This window comes from Pseudophryne corroboree, chromosome 12 (assembly GCF_028390025.1).
Source record: "Pseudophryne corroboree isolate aPseCor3 chromosome 12, aPseCor3.hap2, whole genome shotgun sequence".
Classification (NCBI taxonomy): Eukaryota; Metazoa; Chordata; class Amphibia; order Anura; family Myobatrachidae; genus Pseudophryne; species Pseudophryne corroboree.
The window spans coordinates 172,510,544-172,534,190 of NC_086455.1; the positions used below are offsets into that span (position 1 = coordinate 172,510,544).

Below are 23,647 nucleotides of genomic sequence, written 5' to 3' on the forward strand. Positions count from 1 at the left end.
TTTGTGAAAGTTTTAGTTTAGGTTTATTATTTTCAGTGAGACCTGCTGGCAACAGGCTCACTGCATCGAGGGACTAAGGGGAGAAGAAGCGAACTCACCTGCGTGCAGAGTGGATTGGGCTTCTTAGGCTACTGGACATTAGCTCCAGAGGGACAATCACAGGTTCAGCCTGGATGGGTCACCGGAGCCGCGCCGCCGGCCCCCTTACAGAGCCAGAAGAGCGAAGAGGTCCGGGAAAATCGGCGGCAGAAGACTTTCCTGTCTTCAGATAAAGGTAGGCGCACAGCACCGCAGCTGTGCGCCATTGCTCTCAGCACACTTCACACTCCGGTCACTGAGGGTGCAGGGCGCTGGGGGGGCAGCGCCCTGAGACGCAATAAATCGATAGAAAACCTTTTATGGCTAAAATAAATGCATCACATATAACTCCTGGGCTATATGGATGCATTTAACCCCTGCCAAAACATACAAGAAAACGGATGATAAGGACGCCGAGAAAGGGGCGGAGCCTATCTCCTCAGCACACTGGCGCCATTTTCCCTCACAGCTCAGTTGGAGGGAAGCTCCCTGGCTCTCCCCTGCAGTCACTATACTACAGAAAGGGGTTAAAAAAGAGAGGGGGGCACAAATTAGGCGCAGTATAAACAATACAGCAGCTATAAAGGGAAAAACACTTACCGTATATAAGGTTATCCCTGTATATATATAGCGCTCTGGTGTGTGCTGGCAAACTCTCCCTCTGTCTCCCCAAAGGGCTAGTGGGGTCCTGTCCTCTATCAGAGCATTCCCTGTGTGTGTGCTGTGTGTCGGTACGTTTGTGTCGACATGTATGAGGAGAAAAATGATGAGGAGACGGAGTAGAGTGTCTGTAATAGTGTTGTCACCCCCTGGGGGGTCGACACCTGAGTGGATGTACTGTTGAAATTGCGTGACAGTGTCAGCTTTGTATAAAAGACAGTGGTTGACATGAGACAGCCGGCTACTCAGCTTGTGCATGTCCAGACGTCTCATACAGGGGCTCTAAAGCGCCCGTTACCTCAGATACAGACGCCGACACGGATACTGACTCCTGTGTCGACGGTGAAGAGACAACCGTGATTTCCAATAGGGCCACACATTGCATGATTGAGGCAATGGAAAAAGTTTACACTCTTCTGATAATATAAATACCACCAAAAAAAAGGGGTATTATGTTTGGTGAGGAAAAACTTCCTGTAGTTTTCCTGAATCTGAGAAATAAAATGAGGTGTGTGATGATGCGTGGGTTTCCCCCCGATAACAATTGATAATTTCTAAAAAGTTATTGGCAGTATACCTTTTCCCGCCAGAGGTTAGGGTGCGTTGGGAAACACCCCCTAGGAGGGATAAGGCGCTCACACGCTTGTAAGAACAAGGGCTCTACCCTCTCTTGAGATGGCCGCCCTTAGGGATCCTGCTGATAGAAAGCAGGAGGGTATCCTAAAATGTATTTACACACATACTGGTGTTATACTGCGACCAGCAATCGCCTCAGCCTGGAGGTGCAGTGCTGGGTTGGCGTGGTCGGATTCCCTGACTGGAAATTTGATATCCTAGATAAGGACAGTATATTATTGTCTATAGAGCAATCAAAAGATGCATTTCTATATATGCATGATGCACAGCGGAATATTTGCCGACTGGCATCAAGTATAAGTGCGTTGTCCAATTATACCAGTAAAGTGGTCAGGTGATGCGGATTCCAAACGGCATTTGGAAGTATTGCCTTAAAAAAAGGGGATGTACCCCAGGTCGCCTCTCAAAATAAGACGCCGTATTATCAGGCGCAGTCCTGGTTGGCAAGCGGACAAAAGGGTTCCTCTTTTCTGCTCGTGACAGAGGGAGAGGAAAATGGCTGCAGAGATCAGCCAGTTCCCAGGAACAGAAACCCTTTTCCGCCTCTGCCAAGCTCTCAGTATGACGCTAGGGCTTTACAAGTTCAGGCACGGTGGGGGCCCGTTCTCAATGAATTTCAGTGCGCAGTGGGCTCACTCTCAAGTAGACCCCTGGATCCTTCAGGTAATATTTCAGGGGTACAAATTGGAATTCGAGACGTATTCCCCTCGCCGTTTCCAAAAGTCTGTTTTACCGAAGTCTCCCGCTGACAGGGAGGCAGTTTTGGAAGTCATTCACAAGCTGTATTCCCAGCAGGTGATAATTAAGGTACCCCTCCTGCAACAGGGAACGGGGTATTATTCCACACTATTGTGGTACCGAAGCCAGACGGCTCGGTGAGACCGATTTTAAAATCTAAAATCTAAAATCTTTGAACACTTACATACAGAGGTTCAAATTCAAAATTGAGTCACTCAGAGCAGTGATTGCAAACCTGGAAGAAGGGGACTACATGATGTCTCGGGACATCAAGAATGCTTACCTTCATGTCAAAATTTACCCTTCTCACCAAGGGTATCTCAGGTTATGGTACAGAACTGTCACTATCAGTTCAGACGCTGCCGTAGGGATGGTCCACGGCACCCCGGGTCTTTACTGAAGTAATGACCGTAATGATGATATTCCTTCGAAGGAAGGGAATTTTAGTTATCCCTTACTTGGACGATTCCCTGATAAGGGTGAGATCCAGGGAACAGTTGGAGATCGGTGTAGCACTATCTCAGGTAGTGTTGCGGCAGCACGATTGGATTCTCAATATTCCAAAATCGCAGCTGGTTCCGACGACTTGTCTTCTGTTCCTAGGGATGATCCTGGACACAGTCCAGAAAGAAGGTGTTTCTCCCGGAGGAGAAAGCCAGGGAGTTATCCGAGCTAGTCAGGAACCTCCTAAAACCGAACCAAGTCTCAGTGCATCAATGCACAAGGGTTCTGGGTAAAAATGGTGGCTTCCTACGAAGCAATCCCATTCGGCAGATTCCACGCAAGACTTTCCAGTGGAACCTACTGGACAAATGGTCCGGGTCGCATCTTCAGATGCTTCAGCGGATAACCCTGTCACCAGGGACAAGGGTATCCCTCCTGTGGTGGTTGCAGAGTGCTCATCTTCTAGAGGGCCGCAGATTCGGCATTCGGGACTGGGTCCTGGTGGCCACGGATGCCAGCCTGCGAGGCTGGGGAGCAGTCACACAGGGAAGGAATATCCAGGGCTTATGGTCAAGCCTGGAGACATCACTTCACATAAATGTCCTGAAGCTAAGGGCCATTTACAATGCTCTAAGCTTAGCAAGACCTCTGCTTCAAGGTCAGCCGGTGTTGATCCAGTCAGACAACATTACGGCAGTCACCCACGTAAACAGACAGGGTGCCACAAGAAGCAGGAGGGCAATGGCAGAAGCTGCAAGGATTCTTCGCGGGGCGAAAAACCATGTGATAGTACTGTCAGCAGTTTTCATTCCGGGAGTGGACAACTGGGAAGCAGTTTTCCTCAGCACGACCTCCACCCGGGAGAGTAAGGACTTCACCCAGAAGTCTTCCACATGATTATAAACCGTTGGGAAAAACTCGACAGGTATTGCGCCACGTCAAGGGACCCTCAGGCAATAGCTGTAGATGCTCTGGTAACACCGTGGGTGTACCAATCAGTGTATGGGTTCCCTCCTCTGCCTCTCATACCCAAGGTACTGAGATTGATAAGATGGAGAGGAGTAAGCACTATATTAGTGGCTCCGGATTGGCCAAAAAGGGATTGGTAACCGGAACTTCAAGAGATGCTCACGGAGGATCCGTAGCCTCTACCTCTAAGAAGGGACCTGCTCCAGCAAGGACCTTATCTGTTCCAAGACTTACCGCGGCTGCGTTGACGGCATAGCGGTTAAACGCCGGATCCTGAAGGAAAAAGGCATTCCGGATGAAGTCATCCCTATCCTGATCAAAGCCAGGAAGGATGTAACCGCAAAACATTATCACCGCATTTGGCGAAAATATGTTGCGTGGTGCGAGGCCAGTAAGGCTCGACGGAGGAAATTCAACTGGGTCGATTCCTACATTTCCTGCAAACAGGAGTATCTATGGGCCTGAAATTGGGGTCCATTAAGGTTCAAATTTCGGCTCTGTCAATTTTCTTCCAAAAAAGAACTAGCTTCAGTCCCTGAAGTTCAGACATTTGTTAAAGGGGTACTGCATATACAGCCTCCTTTTGTGCCTTCAGTGGCACTTTTGGGATCTCCAGGTGGTTTTTGGGTTCCAAAAGTCACATTGGTTTGACCCACTTAAATCTGTGGAGTTAAAATATCTCACAGAAAAAGTGGTCATGCTGTTGGCTCTGGCCTGGGCCAGGCGCGTGTCAGAATTGGTGGCTTTATCCTGTAAAAGCCCTTATCTGATTTTCCATTCGGACAGGGCGGAATTGAGGACTCGTCCTAGTTTCTCCCTAAGGTGGTTTCAGCGTTCACCTGAACCAAACCTATTGTGGTGCCTGCGGCTACTAGGGACTTGGAGGACTCCAAGTTGCTAGACGTTGTCAGGACCCAAAAAATATATGTTTCCAGGACGACTGGAGTCAGGAAATCTGACTCGCTGTTTATCCTCTATGCACCCAACTAGCTGGGTGCTCCTGCTTCTAAGCAGACTATTGCTCGTTGGATTTGTAGTACAATTCAGCTTGCACATTCTGTGGCAGGCCTGCCACAGCCAAAAATCTGTAAATGCCCACTCCACAAGGAAGGTGGGCTCATCTTGGGCAGCTGCCCGAGGGGACTCGGCTTTACAACTTTGCTGAGCAGTTACTTGGTCAGGAGCAAATACGTTTGTAAAATTCTACAAATTTGATACCCTGGCTGAGGAGGATCGGGAGTTCTCTCATTGGGTGCTGAGGAGTCATCCGCACTCTCCCGCCCGTTTGGGAGCTTTGGTATAATCCCCATGGTCCTTACGGAGTTCCCAGCATCCACTAGGACGTCAGAGAAAATAAGAATTTACTTACCGATAATTCTATTTCTCGTAGTCCGTAGTGGATGCTGGGCGCCCATCCCAAGTGCGGATTGTCTGCAATACTGGTACATAATTATTGTTACCAAAAAATTCGGGTTATTGTTGTATTGAGCCATCTTTTCAGAGGCTCCTTCTGTTATCATGCTGTTAACTGGGTTCAGATCACAAGTTGTACAGTGTGATTGGTGTGGCTGGTATGAGTCTTACCCGGGATTCAAAATCCTTCCTTATTGTGTACGCTCGTCCGGGCACAGTATCCTGAGGCTTGGAGGAGGGTCATAGGGGGAGGAGCCAGTGCACACCAGGTGATCCTAAAGCTTTCTTTAGATGTGCCCTGTCTCCTGCGGAGCCGCTATTCCCCATGGTCCTTACGGAGTTCCCAGCATCCACTACGGACTACGAGAAATAGAATTATCGGTAAGTAAATTCTTATTTTTATCTTTGTGTTTTTATTACACACCAGCAGCAGTGTACCAACGGCTTCCAGATGGACCGAGCTTCCGGGGAGTGTTTAGGTAAGACGCAGTTTTACCAGGGAGTAGCTGGAAGCGAGGGGTTACTGCTGTCATTAGGGCGTCACGTTTTTACTGACCTCACCTGGCAGCCAAACACCACGTCGGAATGTGTCGCTTCCTCTAGTGACAACCGCACCAGCAACCCAAAAACAAGACTTTCACTTATTTAAGAATTTGTTGGGCCAATTACCCACTGGTCATATAATATAATGCAGGCGCAGACCGCATGTGAAAACACACAGAAAAGTTGTGTTTGTGCAGCATTCAATAGGCGGTGTAGTTGCTGTTCGTGTGTGCTCCAGAAACATGGCCCATGCAGCTTTCCCATTCATTTCAGTGGGGTTGCCAGCTAGGCTACAGCAGAAGTGAGAAACCTAAAAAGATTTGTCATTGTGTGTTTTAATTTGTGAAAATCTAAGCGTGATTTACTGGTGAGATTTGTGCTCCTTTTGTCACTCAGACTCGATACGTTAAAGTACTTCGGTCCAAATGTATTAAGCCTTAAAAAGTCATAGAGTGGAGGAGACGGATAAAAGAGATAAAGTACCGGCCAATCAGCTCCTAACTGTCATGTTTCCTACACAGCCTGTAAGATGGCAGCTAGGAAGCCGATCCACTAGTACTTTATCTCTCTTTATCAGTCTCCATTCTATCACTTTTTAAGGCTTAATACAATTGGGCCTTTATTTCCACCAGCTGTTGTCCCAAATTGAAGCGGCCAGATTAATTTATTCTCCTGTCTCTTTACACCCAGTGTAAAGCATTTATCCCTACTCATAAGTTGCAGATGTACTAAGCATTGGAGAGAGATAAACTACCAACCAACTAGATCTTAACTGTTGTTTTTCAAACACAGAAGCAGATTTAACGAGTGATATTCTAGTTATCACTTGTCACGAGTGATGAGTGGAGCTCCAGCCAATCAGCTCATTACTGTCAGTTAGGAGCTGATTGGCTAGAGCACAATTTAGCATACTGCATACTTCCCAACTGTCCCGATTTTCATGGGACAGTCCCGCTGTCCCTCCCACGGGCCGCAGTATCCCACGTGGGGGGAGGGGGAGGCAGTTGGGAGGCTCCCTATCACTCGCTGCTCTGTTGTGCGTCTATTCCAGTGAGCCAGAGGGTTACAGAGCGCAGGCCGTGTCCCCACTGTGCCGAAAATTGGAGGCGTGGCTCGCGATCACGTCATGCACATGAAGCCACGCCCCTTTCCAATAGACCACACCCCCTTTTCAGCGTTGCGTGGCTTTGCCGCACCTGGAGTCCGGACATGAAGCTTCCAAAAGTTGGGAGGTATGATACTGTATGTAACGAGTGATAACATGAATATCACTTGTTGTTAAATCTGCCGCACAGTCTGTGACATGACAGGAGCTGATTGCCTGGTACTTTATCTCTCTGCAAGGCTTACTACATCTGCCACTTAGAGAGAGTTTGCTTTGTTTCTAGCAGTGTATCTCACACCCGGTCCTCATGGAACCCTGTAGTACATGTTTCCCAGATCATCTACCTGGAGCACACTAAATCTACAGTGGTACTAATTATTCCTGAGGATACCTTGAAATCATGCACTGTTAGGATTCCATGAGGGCTGAGTTTGAGAAACACTGGTCTATAGAGTGGAGCCTATATATTGTATGGACAGTATAATGATTACAGCACTGAGGTCATGGGTCCAATTGTGTGGAGTTTGTATATTCTCTCCGTGCTTGCGTGGGTTTCCGCAGGGTACTCTGGTTTCCTCCCACAATGATAAGATATACTGGTAGGTTAATTGGTTCCCAATAAAAAATAACCCTAGTGTGTAAGTGTGTACAGTACATGTGTTTAGGGCACACTAGATGGGCTAAGTGGTTCTTATCTGCCATCACATTCTGTGTTTCTATGATCATGGAGCCCCCTTCCCACCACTAAGGTCCGGGCTATAACCCATTGGAGAGCAGGACAGGATTATAATATGTTCTCAGACCTTGTAATAACCATTGATCACAGTGTACGCTTCGGTCTGTACTTCACCCCCATTTTTGCTTACAACCAAAATTTCTTCTTCTCAAAAAATCTAAAACCCCCACATACCTCTCACTAGATGCCGCCTGCACCTACAGTGCAAGAGATGATCAAGTACAGTGTGAAGTGCTGAGGACTTGTGAAGTGGACGTGTGAACATGACATATCTGCTCTACTGGTTTCTGCAAATATCCCAGTGATGCAATCAGTGCACACAGGTCTCTATAGCATCCCCGCCTCCAGGCTTATCAGCCACACCAAATTCAGTGACCTTAATAGCGTATATTCAAGAGGATCAATTGTCCCATTTGTCTGATGACAGTGTGACATTTCAGGAATTAATGACGGAAGACATTGCCAGACCACTCCAGAACGATAACTCTGATTATCCAGCTCCATAACCCAACCATCGCTAGTTAGTAACGTTTTCCAATACACTATAGATTCTCAAACCTGGTAGCCAGGACCCCAAACAGTTCATGTTTTCCAGATCTCCTCAAGGAATCACAAGTGAAATAATTAGCTTTACCTGTGGATCTTTTAAAATGTGTCAGTGAGTAATGAGTACACCTGTGCACCTGCTGGGTGACCTGGGAAATGTGTCAGTGAGTAATGAGTACACCTGTGCACCTGCTGGGTGACCTGGGAAATGTCAGTGAGTAATGAGTACACCTGTGCACCTGCTGGGTGACCTGGGAAATGTCAGTGAGTAATGAGTACACCTGTGCACCTGCTGCTGGGTGACCTGGGAAATGTGTCAGTGAGTAATGAGTACACCTGTGCACCTGCTGCTGGGTGACCTGGGAATTGTGTCAGTGAGTAATGAGTACACCTGTGCATCTGCTGGGTGACCTGGGAAATGTGTCAGTGAGTAATGAGTACACCTGTGCACCTGCTGGGTGACCTGGGAAACGTGTCAGTGAGTAATGAGTACACCTGTGCACCTGCTGGGTGACCTGGGAAATGTCAGTGAGTAATGAGTACATCTGTGCACCTGCTGGGTGACCTGGGAAATGTGTCAGTGAGTAATGAGTACACCTGTGCACCTGCTGGGTGACCTGGGAAATGTGTCAGTTAGTAATGAGTACACCTGTGCATCTGCTGGGTGACCTGGGAAATGTGTCAGTGAGTAATGAGTACATCTGTGCTCCTGCTGGGTGACCTGGGAAATGTATCAGTTAGTAATGAGTACACCTGTGCATCTGCTGGGTGACCTGGGAAATGTGTCAGTGAGTAATGAGTACACCTGTGCACCTGCTGGGTGACCTGGGAAATGTGTCAGTTAGTAATGAGTACACCTGTGCACCTGCTGGGTGACCTGGGAAATGTGTTGGTGAGTAATGAGTACACCTGTGCACATGCTGGGTGACCTGGGAAATGTGTCAGTGAGTAATGAGTACACCTGTGCACCTGCTGGATGACCTGGGAAATGTGTCAGTGAGTAATGAGTGCACCTGTGCACCTGCTGGGTGACCTGGGAAATGTGCCAGTGAGTAATGAGTACACCTGTGCACCTGCTGGGTGACCTGGGAAATGTGCCAGTGAGTAATGAGTACACCTGTGCACCTGCTGGATGACCTGGGAAATGTGTCAGTGAGTAATGAGTGCACCTGTGCACCTGCTGGGTGATCTGGTAAATGTGTCAGTGAGTAATGAGTGCACCTGTGCATCTGCTGGGTGACCTGGGAAATGTGTCAGTGAGTAATGAGTACACCTGTGCACCTGCTGGGTGACCTGGGAAATGTGTCAGTGAGTAATGAGTACACCTGTGCATCTGCTGGGTGACCTGGGAAATGTGTCAGTGAGTAATGAGTACACCTTTGCATCTGCTGGGTGACCTGGGAAATGTGTCAGTGAGTAATGAGTACACCTGTGCATCTGCTGGGTGACCTGGGAAATGTGTCAGTGAGTAATGAGTACACCTTTGCATCTGCTGGGTGACCTGGGAAATGTGTCAGTGAGTAATGAGTACACCTGTGCATCTGCTGGGTGACCTGGTAAATGTGTCAGTGAGTAATGAGTACACCTTTGCATCTGCTGGGTGACCTGGGAAATGTGTCAGTGAGTAATGAGTACACCTGTGCACCTGCTGGGTGACCTGGGAAATGTTCAGTGAGTAATGAGTACACCTGTGCTCCTGCTGGGTGACCTGGGAAATGTGTCAGTGAGTAATGAGTACACCTGTGCATCTGCTGGGTGACCTGGGAAATGTTCATGTGAGTAATGAGTACACCTGTGCATCTGCTAGGTGAGCTGGGAAATGTGTCAGTGAGTAATGAGTACATCTGTGCTCCTGCTGGGTGACCTGGGAAATGTATCAGTTAGTAATGAGTACACCTGTGCATCTGCTGGGTGACCTGGGAAATGTGTCAGTGAGTAATGAGTACACCTGTGCACCTGCTGGGTGACCTGGGAAATGTGTCAGTTAGTAATGAGTACACCTGTGCACCTGCTGGGTGACCTGGGAAATGTGTTGGTGAGTAATGAGTACACCTGTGCACATGCTGGGTGACCTGGGAAATGTGTCAGTGAGTAATGAGTACACCTGTGCACCTGCTGGATGACCTGGGAAATGTGTCAGTGAGTAATGAGTGCACCTGTGCACCTGCTGGGTGATCTGGTAAATGTGTCAGTGAGTAATGAGTGCACCTGTGCATCTGCTGGGTGACCTGGGAAATGTGTCAGTGAGTAATGAGTACACCTGTGCACCTGCTGGGTGACCTGGGAAATGTGTCAGTGAGTAATGAGTACACCTGTGCATCTGCTGGGTGACCTGGGAAATGTGTCAGTGAGTAATGAGTACACCTTTGCATCTGCTGGGTGACCTGGGAAATGTGTCAGTGAGTAATGAGTACACCTGTGCATCTGCTGGGTGACCTGGGAAATGTGTCAGTGAGTAATGAGTACACCTTTGCATCTGCTGGGTGACCTGGGAAATGTGTCAGTGAGTAATGAGTACACCTGTGCATCTGCTGGGTGACCTGGTAAATGTGTCAGTGAGTAATGAGTACACCTTTGCATCTGCTGGGTGACCTGGGAAATGTGTCAGTGAGTAATGAGTACACCTGTGCACCTGCTGGGTGACCTGGGAAATGTTCAGTGAGTAATGAGTACACCTGTGCTCCTGCTGGGTGACCTGGGAAATGTCAGTGAGTAATGAGTACACCTGTGCATCTGCTGGGTGACCTGGGAAATGTTCATGTGAGTAATGAGTACACCTGTGCATCTGCTAGGTGAGCTGGGAAATGTGTCAGTGAGTAATGAGTACACTAGTGTGCAACACTAGGTGACATGGAAAACATGACCTGTTTGGGGTCCTGAGAACCTGTGCAATACACCATACCTGTGCAACCACAGTACAAAATAAACTGTACACAACCACCTGCGCCCTAAGGCGGCTGCTCTGTCACCAGGAACTCCACTCCTCAGTACAATTTATACAACAGATTGGGTGATTCTAAAATCGCTGCCTCCTTGTGCGCAGGAAGGACAACTTATCTGAGACGCGTTGATGGTAAAGGGAGGTTCTACGGATGCATATCTATCCATCTTTTCATCTTACGGAAGCCATCTTGATAGCCACTGATTCCGGGTGAGAAGGAGATAAGGTGACTATAGATACATCCTAGGAGGAGCTTTTTATGTACTGTTCTGTTTTTATTTATGGAGAATTGGATGACATTTTTTGGATAAAAGAGAGTTTTATACCTTGTCTGTGGAGGAATTGGCTACTTTTTTACTACTGTTTGGAAATAACGGATTGCTGACAGAAGAATCTATAGATTGGATGATTGGTGTCCATTTAATATCTGGGCCTATACATGCAGAGGGCGAGTGGGACTAAAGATACGGATACCTTTTGAAAGAAGCACTATTCCTGGTCCCAGGTGAGTGTATCCTCTGAAAGGGGCTTGCTATACACTGGTGACGAGGTGTCTAGAGTGAGACATTGGAACCCACACTGCGAAAGATACCTTGATGTGAATGCATCATATTTTGGCTAGGTGAGTGGACGGGTGAAATACTGCCTCATTGAACTAGCTATTAAGCTGTTTAATAAGACTCTCCTATTTTTCCCCTGGTACTCGAGAAATTGGGGACAGCTGAATAAAGAAGGAATCATTCCTTTGGAGAACGTCTCATGCACAAGGAGACAGCGCTTTTGGAATCAGCCAATCTGTTGTAGATACCTGAGTGACCGGTGGGAGCTGATTGGGTAGACACAACTCATAAGACTAAAGTAGTATTAGCTATAGATGACTATACAAAAGTGTGAAGTGGTGGCAGTGATAAGGCGGCGGTAGGGGCCCAGCCTCCCACCCCACCCCACCCCACCCCACCCCATCTGACTGTTCATGGGGGACACTAACTAGAAAGTAGAAACCCATTTTTAAGTATAACGCCTTACAATCTGCTGCCGTCAATCGTCTGTTACCAGTTTCATGCTGCCATCTTGTCAGAGCGCTCCTGAGAAGTGTGAATAAGAAGTAGTGAATTAGATGCACACATCATGCATTACATTGATCCGCTGCTATATGTTGTTTGTAGACATAGATGAATGTCGGACCATCGCAGACGCTTGCCGAGGAGACATGATGTGCGTAAACCAGAATGGCGGCTACCTCTGCATCCCCCGGACCAACACGCAGTACAGGCCCTCATTCCGAAACCCCTTCCTCCCAGCCGCCTCACCCCTGTCTCCACCGCTTACTGCGTCAAACTTCCCCTCCCCGGTCAGACCCGTCATCTGCCGCTTTGGGTACCAGATGGATGAGAACAGCCAGTGTGTTGGTGAGTAGTGTTACTAATTACTAATCCTCCATATTCCATCAATACTACGTCAATATTCGGTGCAATCACAAGCCGTATACCTCCAGTGGTTGTGAGCTGGGAGAAAAACCAGAGGAATATCCGTCAGGGATCTCGCTAAGCTTAGTAAGAGTTACATAGATAATTGTAGTGTTCATTTGTGCACTTTATTTGGGTCAGGTTTGCAGATATTCCCCCTTTATAGATCAGATCGTCAATGTGATACTTCTGCTATGTAACACTAGTCTCCTACTCTCCATATATACAACCAAGCAAAATAGGACTGTTACAGGTAGTGTCAGTACATAGGATATAGTGGGTCTTACACCCTCTTAGCCAAATATGAAATATGGGCTACAACTGCCAAATAAAGGGGGTGACCCAACAAAAAGTCATAATCAATAATTAAATGATTTCATTAGCTAGATTAATGCCATCATAAAACATCATACATCAATACAACTCACTATTATCATGGATAATTGAAATTTAAAATAACAAAATTATTTTCACTGTGGTAGACAACAATGGTTAGAAGAACAATTAAAAAATACAAATAATTTAAAAACGCATTATCACAAGTTAAAAATCAGGCCTAAAAATAAAGCATAAAAGAAAAATGAAATTCTGAATTAAAACTGCTACGCGTTTCACCGCACCTGGTCCCTTCCTCAGGCAACGTTTCCCAGCACCTGGTGCCTTCCTCAGGCAGCGTTTCCCTACACCTGGTCCCTTCCTCAGGCAGCGTTTCACTGCACCTTGTGCCTTCCTCAGGCAGCGTTTCCCAGCACCTGGTCCCTTCCTCAGGCAGTGTTTCCACACACCTGGTCCCTTCCTCAGGCAGCGTTTCCACACACCTGGTCCCTTCCCCAGGTAGCATTTACCGGCACCTGGTCCCTTCCTCAGGCAGCATTTCCTGGCACCTGGTCCCTTCCTCAGGCAGTGTTTCCCATCACCTGGCCTCTTCCTCAGGCAGTGTTTCCCGGCACTTGGCCGCTTCCTCAGGCAGTGTTTCCTGGCACCTGGGCACTTCCTCAGGCAGTGCTTCCTCAGGCGGTGCTTCCCGGCGCCTGGCCGTTTCCTCAGACAGTGTTTCCCGGCACCTGTCCAATTGCAGAGACAGTGTTTCCCGACACCTGGCTGCTGCCTCAGAGAGTGTTTCCCCAACACCTGGCCACTTCCCCAGACAGTGTTTCCCAGCACCTGGTGGCTTCCTCAGGCAGCATTTCCCAGCACCTGGTGACTTCCCCAGGCAGTGTTTCCAGGAACCTGGTGGCTTTTTCAGGCACTGTTCCCTGGCATCTGGCCGCTTCCTCAGGCAGTGTTTCCCGACACCTGACAGCTTCCTCATGCAGTATTTCCCGACATCTGCCCGCTTTCTCAGGCAGTGTTTCCCGGCACCTGGCCGCTTTCTCAGGCAGTGTTTCCCAGCACCTGGTGGCTTCCTCAGGCAGTGTTTCCCAGCACCTGGTGGCTTCCTCAGGCAGTGTTTCCCGGCACCTGGTGGCTTCCTCAGGCAGTGTTTCCCAGCACCTGGTGGCTTCCTCAGGCAGTGTTTCCTGACACCTGGACGCTTCCTCAGGCAGTGTTTCCCAGCACCTGTCCGCTTCCTCGGGCAGTGTTTCCCAGCACCTGGTGGCTTCCTCAGGCAGTGTTTCCCGGCACCTGGCCGCTTTCTCAGGCAGTGTTTCCCAGCACCTGGTGGCTTCCTCAGGAAGTGTTTCCTGGAACCTCACTGCTTCCTCAGGCAGTGTTAAATGACTCTGAGCAATAGAAGGAACTGAGATGGTACTACAATGGTATTATTTTTATTTCCAGTTAATCTCCTAAATCAGGGTCTGATAGGGCTTATAGTCATTACTGTAGAAGGGAACTATATTTACAGTGCATCCGGAAAGTATTCACAGCGCTTCACTTTTTCCACATTTTGTTATGTTACAGCGTTATTCAAAATTCTACACACAATACCCCATAATGACAATGTGAAAAAAGTTTTTTTTTTCGATTTTTGCAAATTTATTAAAAATAAAAAACTAAGAAATCACATGTACATAAGTATTCACAGCCTTTGCCATGAAGTTCAAAATTGAGCTCAGGTGCATCCTTTTGCCACTGATCATCCTTGAGATGTTCCTACAGCTTAATTGGAGTCCACCTGTTGTAAATTCAGTTGATTGGACATGATTTGGAAAGGCACACACCTGTCTATATACGGTTCCACACTTGACAGTGCATGTCTGAGCACAAACCAAGCATGAAGTCAAAGGAATTGTCTGTAGACCTCCAAGACAGGATTGTCTCAAAGCACAAATCTGGGGAAGGGTACAGAAAAATATCTGCTGTTTTGAAGGTCCCAATGAGCACAGTGGCCTCCATCATCCGTAAATGGAAGAAGTTCGGAACCACCAGGACTCTTCCAAGAGCTGGCCGGCCGTCTAAACTGAGCGATCGGGGGAGAAGGGCCCTAGTCAGGGAGGTGACCAAGAACTGGATGGTCACTCTTTCAGAGCTACAGCATTCCCCTGAGGAGAGAGGAGAACCTTCCAGAAGGACAACCATCTGTGCAGCAATCCACCAATCAGGCTTGTATGGTAGAGTGGCCAGACGGAAGCCACTCCTTAGTAAAAAGCACATGGCAGCCCGCCTGGAGTTTGCCAAAATGCACCTGAAGGACTCTCAGACCATGAGAAACAAAATTCTCTGGTCTGATGAGACAAAGATTGAACTCTTTGGTGTGAATGGCAGGCGTCATGTTTGGAGGAAACCAGGCACCGCTCATCACCAGGCCAATACCATCCCTACAGTGAAGCATGGTGGTGGCAGCATCATGCTGTGGGGATGTTTTTCAGTGGCAGGAACTGGGAGATTAGTCAGGATAGAGGGAAAGATGAATGCAGCAATGTACAGAGACATACTGGATGAAAACCTGCTCCAGAGCGCTCTTGACCTCAGACTGGGGCGACAGTTCATCTTTCAGCAGGACAATGACCCTAAACACACAGCCAAGGACATTAGAGGAGTGGCTTCAGGACAACTCTGTGAATGTCCTTGAGTGGCCCAGCAGAGCCCAGACTTGAATCCAATTGAACATCTCTGGAGAGATGTGAAAATGGCTGTGCACCGACGCTTCCCATCCAACCTGATGGAGCTTGAGAGGTGCTGCAAAGAGGAATGCGCAAAACTGGCCAAAGATAGGTGTGTTAAGCTTGTGGCATCATATTCTAAAAGTCTTGAGGCTGTAATTGCTGCCAAAGGTGCATCAACAAAGTATTGAGCAAAGGCTGTGAATACTTATGTACATGTGATTTCTTAGTTAAAAAACCTCTTTCACGTTGTCATTATGGGGTATTGTGTGTAGAACTTTGAGGACAAAAATTCCATTTTGGAATAAGGCTGTAACATAACAAAATGTGGAAAAAGTGAAGCGCTGTGAATACTTTCCGGATGCACTGTACATTTTTATTTTTCAGTTGTGCATGAGCTAGGGTCCATTAAATGAATTTTTTACATGAAGATGGGGGAAATTCTACACAAACAGCTAGAATAATCTGAATCTTTGCAGTCTTTGGCCAGGGATACACAAACACGGCATATACAGCTTGTTAAAATAACGAGCTGCCTCCGACCCGGAATCAGGCCCCAAATCTGCGACTCATCTACTGCCAGACATAGGCGGAGCGTGCAGATCACTGAGCACTTCATGCAGCTGTGCGCACTAAGTTAAGTCAGGTAAAACAAACTTGGATCTCAGTTTCGCAAGTGAATCGTTCGTGATAATTAGATTTTATTTTTTTTTTGTCTGGAAATGACTTTGCAATATGTGTGAGGTCTGAACAGTCTGCTCATGTCTGGAGAGCGGGGAACAGATCACCCCAGACTCCTAAATCTTATTCCTTTTGTCACATCTGGCACAGGCGCGCCAGTGAAACCGCAGGCAGATAGTGACATATTGGATCGGCGCGCTCTCTAGGTGTCCCACGCGTTTCCTGAGTTACCAGCAGAAGTTACAGGGGAGATCAGGGTTCTTTAGGACGGACACACGGCTGCTTGTTCTGGCTCACCGCGGCTGTGTTCCTTGGTTCCGTCCTGTTGCCATGGCATATAGTTAGCTAAATGTGAAATATGTGACCGAAGAAATGTGTAAACAGAGTTTTGAAAGATTTATTTATAGCGCGCCGGCTGGTTCCCGCTTTGCAGCCTCCTCTCATCTTGGATTCTGGAACCTGGCCGTGGGGACGCACATCTAGGGCATTAGTGGTGTCGGGTGCTGATTGTGGGGATAAGGCCTGACTCTGCGTTCCAATGCATCCCAAAGACGTGTGATGGGGCTGAGGTCGGGGCTCTGTGCAGGGCAGTCCGGGCTTTTCACACCAAACTCAGCAGACCGTTATGTGATGGCTCTCGCTAGTTTGCTCATGGGGGCGTTATCACGCTGACACAGGGAGGGGCTTTCCCAAAACTGCTGCCACAAAGTTGTAAGCGCACAAGCCCTCATTCCAAGTTGTTCGCTCGCTAGCTGCTTTTAGCAGCATTGCACACGCTAGGCCGCCGCCCTCTGGGAGTGTATCTTAGCAGAATAGCGAATGAAAGATTAGCAGAACTGCTACTAAATAATTCTTTGTAGTTTCTGAGTAGCTCCAGATCTACTCACAGATTGCGATCAGCTCAGTCCGTTTAGTTTCTGGTTTGACGTCACAAACACGCCCTGCGTTCGGCCAGCCACTCCCCCGTTTCTCCAGACACTCACGCGTTTTTCCCTGGCACGCCTGCGTTTTTTAGCACACTCCCGGAAAACACTCAGTTACCACCCAGAAACGCCCCTTCCCTGTCAATCATTCACCGATCAGCAGTGCGACTGAAAAGCGCCGCAGGATCCACAGCAAAACTGCTAAGTTTTTAGTTAAATAACTAAGCGCATGCTCCCTGCGTGCCTTGCGCATGCGCATTTAGCAACAAATCGCAGCATAGCGAAAATCGGCAACGAGCGAACAACTCGGAATGACCCCCACAGTTCTCTAGATGCTGTAATAGTGACATTTCCCATCCTGTTCCAGATCATTATTCCTTCTCCACCAGCTGGCAGCAGGCGGTCACGCAGGAAGCAATATTCTTTTATGTGACACAATTTGGTGTTTACAGACTTTGGCACGTGGTCCCTGGTTTATAACCGAGCAATAGATAATAAAGGGTATTCCTCCTCTCATCATGATATGGCCCCTGCCCCATTACTCTGCTATATAGAACAATGCGGTTCTTGGTTTGCACTGCTGGCGGCTGTTGTGTTTGTGGACCAGGATTTGGGTGCTGTGGCCAGGATCTGAGAAGACTCGGAGTCTGCCGCTACAACCATAAGGCAAAATACTGCTACATGGCAGTAATAAAGTCATTTGTGTTTATTATAGTCATTCTGGAGTCACACAACAGAGTAAGTATGTGACATGCGCTGCTCTAGGTAGTAAAGACATAATAAAAGAATAACTGTTGTACAGTATAATGCTGGATACTGAGCTCCGGGTGCTGGGACAGAATCCTGAGTAATACTTTTCTGGGCTTATGGTCAAAGTTTAGAAATCTTTTTTTTTTTTTTTTTTTGCCGTTGAACAGTTGTGTTCATGCCATCAATTGCATCATGCTGCAATCCACAGGAGGTCAGGGACGGGATACATAGCAGGGGGGACTACTGTGGTAGCAAAGTGCAGGGGGGAACTACTGTCGTATCAAAGTGCAGGGGGGAACTACTGTGGTAGTAAAGTGCAGGGGGGGAACTACTGTGGAAACAAAGTGCAGAGGGGAACTACTGTGGTAACAAAGTGCAGGGGGGAACTACTGTGGTAACAAAGTGCAGGGGGGAACTACTGTGGTAACAAAGTGCAGGGGGGGAACTACTGTGGTAACAAAGTGTAAGGGGGAACTACTGTGGTAGTAAAGTGTAGGGGGGAACTACTGTGGTAGTAAAGTGTAGGGGGGAACTACTGTGGTAGCAAAGTGCAGGGGGGAACTACTGTGGTAACAAAGTGCAGGGGGGAACTACTGTGGTAACAAAGTGCATTGGGGGAACTACTGTGGTATCAAAGTGCAGGGGGGGAACTACTGTGGTATCAAAGTGCAGGGGGGACTACTGTGGTAACAAAGTGCAGGGGGGACTACTGTGGTAGCAAAGTGCAGGGGGGACTACTGTGGTAACAAAGTGCAGAGGGGAACTACTGTGGTAACAAAGTGCAGGGGGGGAACTACTGTGGTATCAAAGTGCAGGGGGGGAACTACTGTGATATCAAAGTGCAGGGGGGACTACTGTGGTAGCAAAGTGCAGGGGGGACTACTGTGGTAGCAAAGTGCAGAGGGGAACTACTGGGGTAACAAAGTGCAGAGGGGAACTACTGTGGTAACAAAGTGCAGGGGGGACTACTGTGGTAGCAAAGTGCAGGGGGGAACTACTGTGGTAGCAAAGTGCAGGGGGGAACTACTGTGGTAACAAAGTGCAGAGGGGAACTACTGTGGTAGCAAAGTGCAGGGGGGAACTACTGTGGTAACAAAGTGCAGAGGGGAACTACTGTGGTAACAAAGTGCAGGGGGGAACTACTGTGGTAACAAAGTGCAGGGGGGAACTACTGTGGTAACAAAGTGCAGGGGGGAACTACTGTGGTAGTAAAGTGCAGAGGGGAACTACTGTGGTAACAAAGTGCAGGGGGGACTACTGTGGTAGCAAAGTGCAGGGGGGAACTACTGTGGTAGCAAAGTGCAGAGGGGAACTACTGTGGTAACAAAGTGCAGAGGGGAACTACTGGGGTAACAAAGTGCAGGGGGGACTACTGTGGTAGCAAAGTGCAGGGGGGAACTACTGTGGTAACAAAGTGCAGAGGGGAACTACTGTGGTAACAAAGTGCAGGGGGGAACTACTGTGGTAACAAAGTGCAGGGGGGAACTACTGTGGTAACAAAGTGCAGGGGGGAACTACTGTGGTAACAAAGTGTAAGGGGGAACTACTGTGGTAGTAAAGTGTAGGGGGGAACTACTGTGGTAGTAAAGTGTAGGGGGGAACTACTGTGGTAGTAAAGTGCAGGGGGGAACTACTGTGGAAACAAAGTGCAGGGGGGGAACTACTGTGGTAACAAAGTGCAGAGGGGAACTACTGTGGTAACAAAGTGCAGAGGGGAACTACTGTGGTAACAAAGTGCAGAGGGGAACTACTGTGGTAACAAAGTGCAGAGGGGAACTACTGTGGTAACAAAGTGCAGGGGGGACTACTGTGGTAGCAAAGTGCAGGGGGGAACTACTGTGGTAACAAAGTGCAGGGGGGGAACTACTGTGGTAACAAAGTGCAGGGGGGGAACTACTGTGGTAACAAAGTGCAGAGGGGAACTACTGTGGTAACAAAGTGCAGGGGGGAACTACTGTGGTAACAAAGTGCAGGGGGGAACTACTGTGGTAACAAAGTGCAGGGGGGAACTACTGTGGTAACAAAGTGTAAGGGGGAACTACTGTGGTAGTAAAGTGTAGGGGGGAACTACTGTGGTAGTAAAGTGTAGGGGGGAACTACTGTGGTAGTAAAGTGCAGGGGGGAACTACTGTGGAAACAAAGTGCAGGGGGGGAACTACTGTGGTAACAAAGTGCAGGGGGGAACTACTGTGGTAACAAAGTGCAGGGGGGGGACTACTGTGGTAACAAAGTGCAGGGGGGGACTACTGTGGTAACAAAGTGCAGAGGGGAACTACTGTGGTAACAAAGTGCAGAGGGGAACTACTGTGGTAACAAAGTGCAGGGGGGAACTACTGTGGTAGTAAAGTGCAGAGGGGAACTACTGTGGTAACAAAGTGTAAGGGGGAACTACTGTGGTAGTAAAGTGTAGGGGGGAACTACTGTGGTAGTAAAGTGTAGGGGGGAACTACTGTGGTAGTAAAGTGCAGGGGGGAACTACTGTGGAAACAAAGTGCAGGGGGGGAACTACTGTGGTAACAAAGTGCAGGGGGGACTACTGTGGTAGCAAAGTGCAGGGGGGACTACTGTGGTAACAAAGTGCAGGGGGGAACTACTGTGGTAACAAAGTGCAGAGGGGAACTACTGTGGTAACAAAGTGCAGAGGGGAACTACTGTGGTAACAAAGTGCAGAGGGGAACTACTGTGGTAACAAAGTGCAGAGGGGAACTACTGTGGTAACAAAGTGCAGGGGGGAACTACTGTGGTAACAAAGTGCAGGGGGGAACTACTGTGGTAACAAAGTGCAGGGGGGAACTACTGTGGTAACAAAGTGTAAGGGGGAACTACTGTGGTAGTAAAGTGTAGGGGGGAACTACTGTGGTAGTAAAGTGTAGGGGGGAACTACTGTGGTAGTAAAGTGCAGGGGGGAACTACTGTGGAAACAAAGTGCAGGGGGGGAACTACTGTGGTATCAAAGTGCAGGGGGGAACTACTGTGGTAGCAAAGTGCAGGGTGGGAACTACTGTGGAAACAAAGTGCAGGGGGGGGGGGACTACTGTGGAAACAAAGTGCAGGGGGGGAACTACTGTGGAAACAAAGTGCAGGGGGGGGGACTACTGTGGTATCAAAGTGCAGGGGGAACTACTGTGGTAGTAAAGTGCAGGGGGGAACTACTGTGGTAGTAAAGTGCAGGGGGGGGACTACTGTGGTAACAAAGTGCAGGGGGAACTACTGTGGTAGCAAAGTGCAGGGGGAACTACTGTGGTAATAAAGTGCAGGGGGAACTACTGTGGTAGCAAAGTGCAGGGGGAACTACTATGGTAACAAAGTGCAGGGGGGAACTACTGTGGTAACAAAGTGCAGGGGGGAACTACTGTGGTGGCAACGTGAGCAGCTGCTCCTAGACCTAGCTGTGGGGGGATCATTTTGTACATCTCCGGCTTACTGAAGCTCCCTCTAGTAATCATGCCATTCACTGCTGTCATAGTAATCAAAAACAAGCCTGTGATTGGCTGCCGGTGTTGGACGCTTGCTGATCGTTGCTATAACAAAACTATCCAGTGATCAGGAGAGGGAGCGTCAGGAAGCTGGAGGTGAGGATTTGACTGCTTCATGTACATAGGGGCCCTTAGAAAATATTGGTGCGGCCCCACATATATAGTTACTCCGGATAGTCAATGCAATATAGGTGTTTCATATGATTATATAGAGGCCATAATAAGACATCGGGTGACAGTTTATCAGCAATAGAAACAATAATACAAAGGTATGTATAAAAAAAAAAGCTACATTGCGGTGCACCACCAACCTTACTACTTGGCGTGTTTCCAGTGGGGAGTGGGCCAGTGGCCCTCTGGGCTTATTCATAATCCCCAGGCTCCCTAGCAGCACTCTGTGTGCCTATTACTTCACATTAGGAAGCAGTTAAATTCTTACCCCTAAGACACTACCCCCCCCCTTCCCCCCACACCCCAGCACTGCATGAGCGGGTGATCACAGGGGAGTAGAGGCGTCGTGTTTGACGCCAGCGTATTTAAGGAATGTGTTTGCACCAAAACTTTGACATGTAATTTATATTTGTTGCTTGAGAAATCCATCCCTCTATTGCAACATGCACTGGCAGCGTCTGATTGCAGGAATGTGGCCACTTAACACAGATATTTAATTGAAAACACGGTGTAATGAGCTGTTCTGTTTCCACATTGTCAGCAGCACAGGGAGAAGGCGGCGGCGGTTATCTACATGGAGATGATTCGCTCCCGTGTTATATGTGGGGTAACTTGCGCAAAGCAGTATGTTCCCCAGCGGCCTTGGGCCAGAACTGACTAGAAGCAACGGACGCAGATTTAATAATATGCTGCAAAAGTACAATTATTCAGTAGCCTGTAGCAATCAATAAGCTTTGCGCTAGTACAGATTGCACCAGTGAAAGCTAATGTCATATTGTCTGCAGTAAGTCACTGTCACCGGGAACGCCATTACCATGAGAAGGAACACAGCTGATCACAGACCAGTGCTCCCAGTGCCGAATTAAACCCTGTGGGGGCCCCTTGGCAATTATAATACTTTTTTATTTTACCAATCAACAGTCTATGATCTGGACACTAATGTGAATCTGATGTCTATGGTTTATGTACGTTGAGCTGTTAATGGTACATTACATTAATACAGTCATTTCTCTACAGAGTTTTTAATGTAAAGTTTTTGTTTATTTGAGTTGATTCCTTGTTTCTGTCTTTTGGAAACAATGGGGGTCATTCAAATCTGATCGCTGAGCTGCGATTTTTCAGATAGTCGCCGCCTCCAGTGGGAGGGCAAATTCGCTGTGCAAGTGTGCGATGCTATGTGTACGCCGAGCTGCTAAAATCCAGTGTGTGCAGTGTGTGCGCAGCCCAGGACTTACTCCTACTGTGCGATCAGATCAGGCTGATCGGGGCCGGAGCTGACGTCACACACCCTCCCTGAAAATGCTGGGACACGCCTGCGCTTTTCCTGACACTCCCAGTAAACGGTCAGTCACCACCCCCGAACAGCCTCCTCCTGTCAATCACCTTGCGGACGCCCGTGTGATCGGATTTTTCGCACCATCGCATCGCTGACCAGCAATGCCCTTTGTTGTCCGACGCGCGTGCGCATTTAGTGCCTGATTGCCCGCTGTGCGAAAATGCACAGCAAGGTCAGATCTGAATCACCCCAATGTAAGAAAGTTTGATTGTAATTTTCTTTCAAGATTAAATAAATAATATTTTGATCCATTGTCGCGGGGCCCATAGGCCGGTGCCTACTCTGCCTATTTGGTAATCCGGCACTGAGTGCTCCTAATGGATTCTGGGGTTATTACATCAGAATTCACCAATTCTACAAATATTATTTACAAGGAGTTATACATGTGATAATTGCTATTATGTACACATTATAATAGTGTTATTTAGGCACTGTATATTCTATAGGCTTCATCAGTGACTTTATTATGAGAGAGAAAAGGAGTCAGCCCCCCGTGCAGAGGCAGAACTCTGGGAGGCAACAGAGTCATCTGCCACCGGGCTCCTGCTCTGAAGGGGGGCACCTCTCTTCCCATTCTGTGACACTATTGAATTAAGTTAATTGATAGCTGTCACTGTCTTTTCAGTGGCCGACTTCCTCACTGGTCCCTGCACCTTACAAATCACACCCTCTTTATTATACTGAATATACACATTTTACAAGTATTACACCCAGGATTAGAAACCACAACCTATTACACTGGAAGCAGACACCTTACTGATTTAGCTGTTGCTCCTGTATAGGAAATATGAGAATTTTAACTATATGAAGATACTTCTCTGACAATTACACGTAACTTCATATAGTTAGAATTCTCATGCTTCCCGTACAGGAGCAAATAGCTCCATCAGTAAAGTGTCTGCTGTCAGTGTAACAGGTCATGGGTTCTAATCCTGGGTATGACTGCTAAGAAATGTGTGATTTAAAATAAAAGACAATTAAATGTATTAAA

General features: G+C 48.0%; 1 protein-coding gene across 2 annotated transcripts in view; it reads left to right on the forward strand.

The window, feature by feature from the left end:
* Nucleotides 1–23,647, forward strand: part of FBLN5 (fibulin 5) — a 79,773-nt gene that overhangs the window by 18,218 nt on the left and 37,908 nt on the right. The window contains exons 3-4 of one of the 2 annotated variants that reach the window (XM_063948578.1): nucleotides 5,366–5,417; nucleotides 11,976–12,218. In XM_063948578.1, the coding sequence (XP_063804648.1) occupies nucleotides 5,366–5,417; nucleotides 11,976–12,218 (295 nt within the window). The remainder of the gene's footprint in view (nucleotides 1–5,365; nucleotides 5,418–11,975; nucleotides 12,219–23,647) is intronic. The other variant, XM_063948579.1, reaches the window with a different exon arrangement.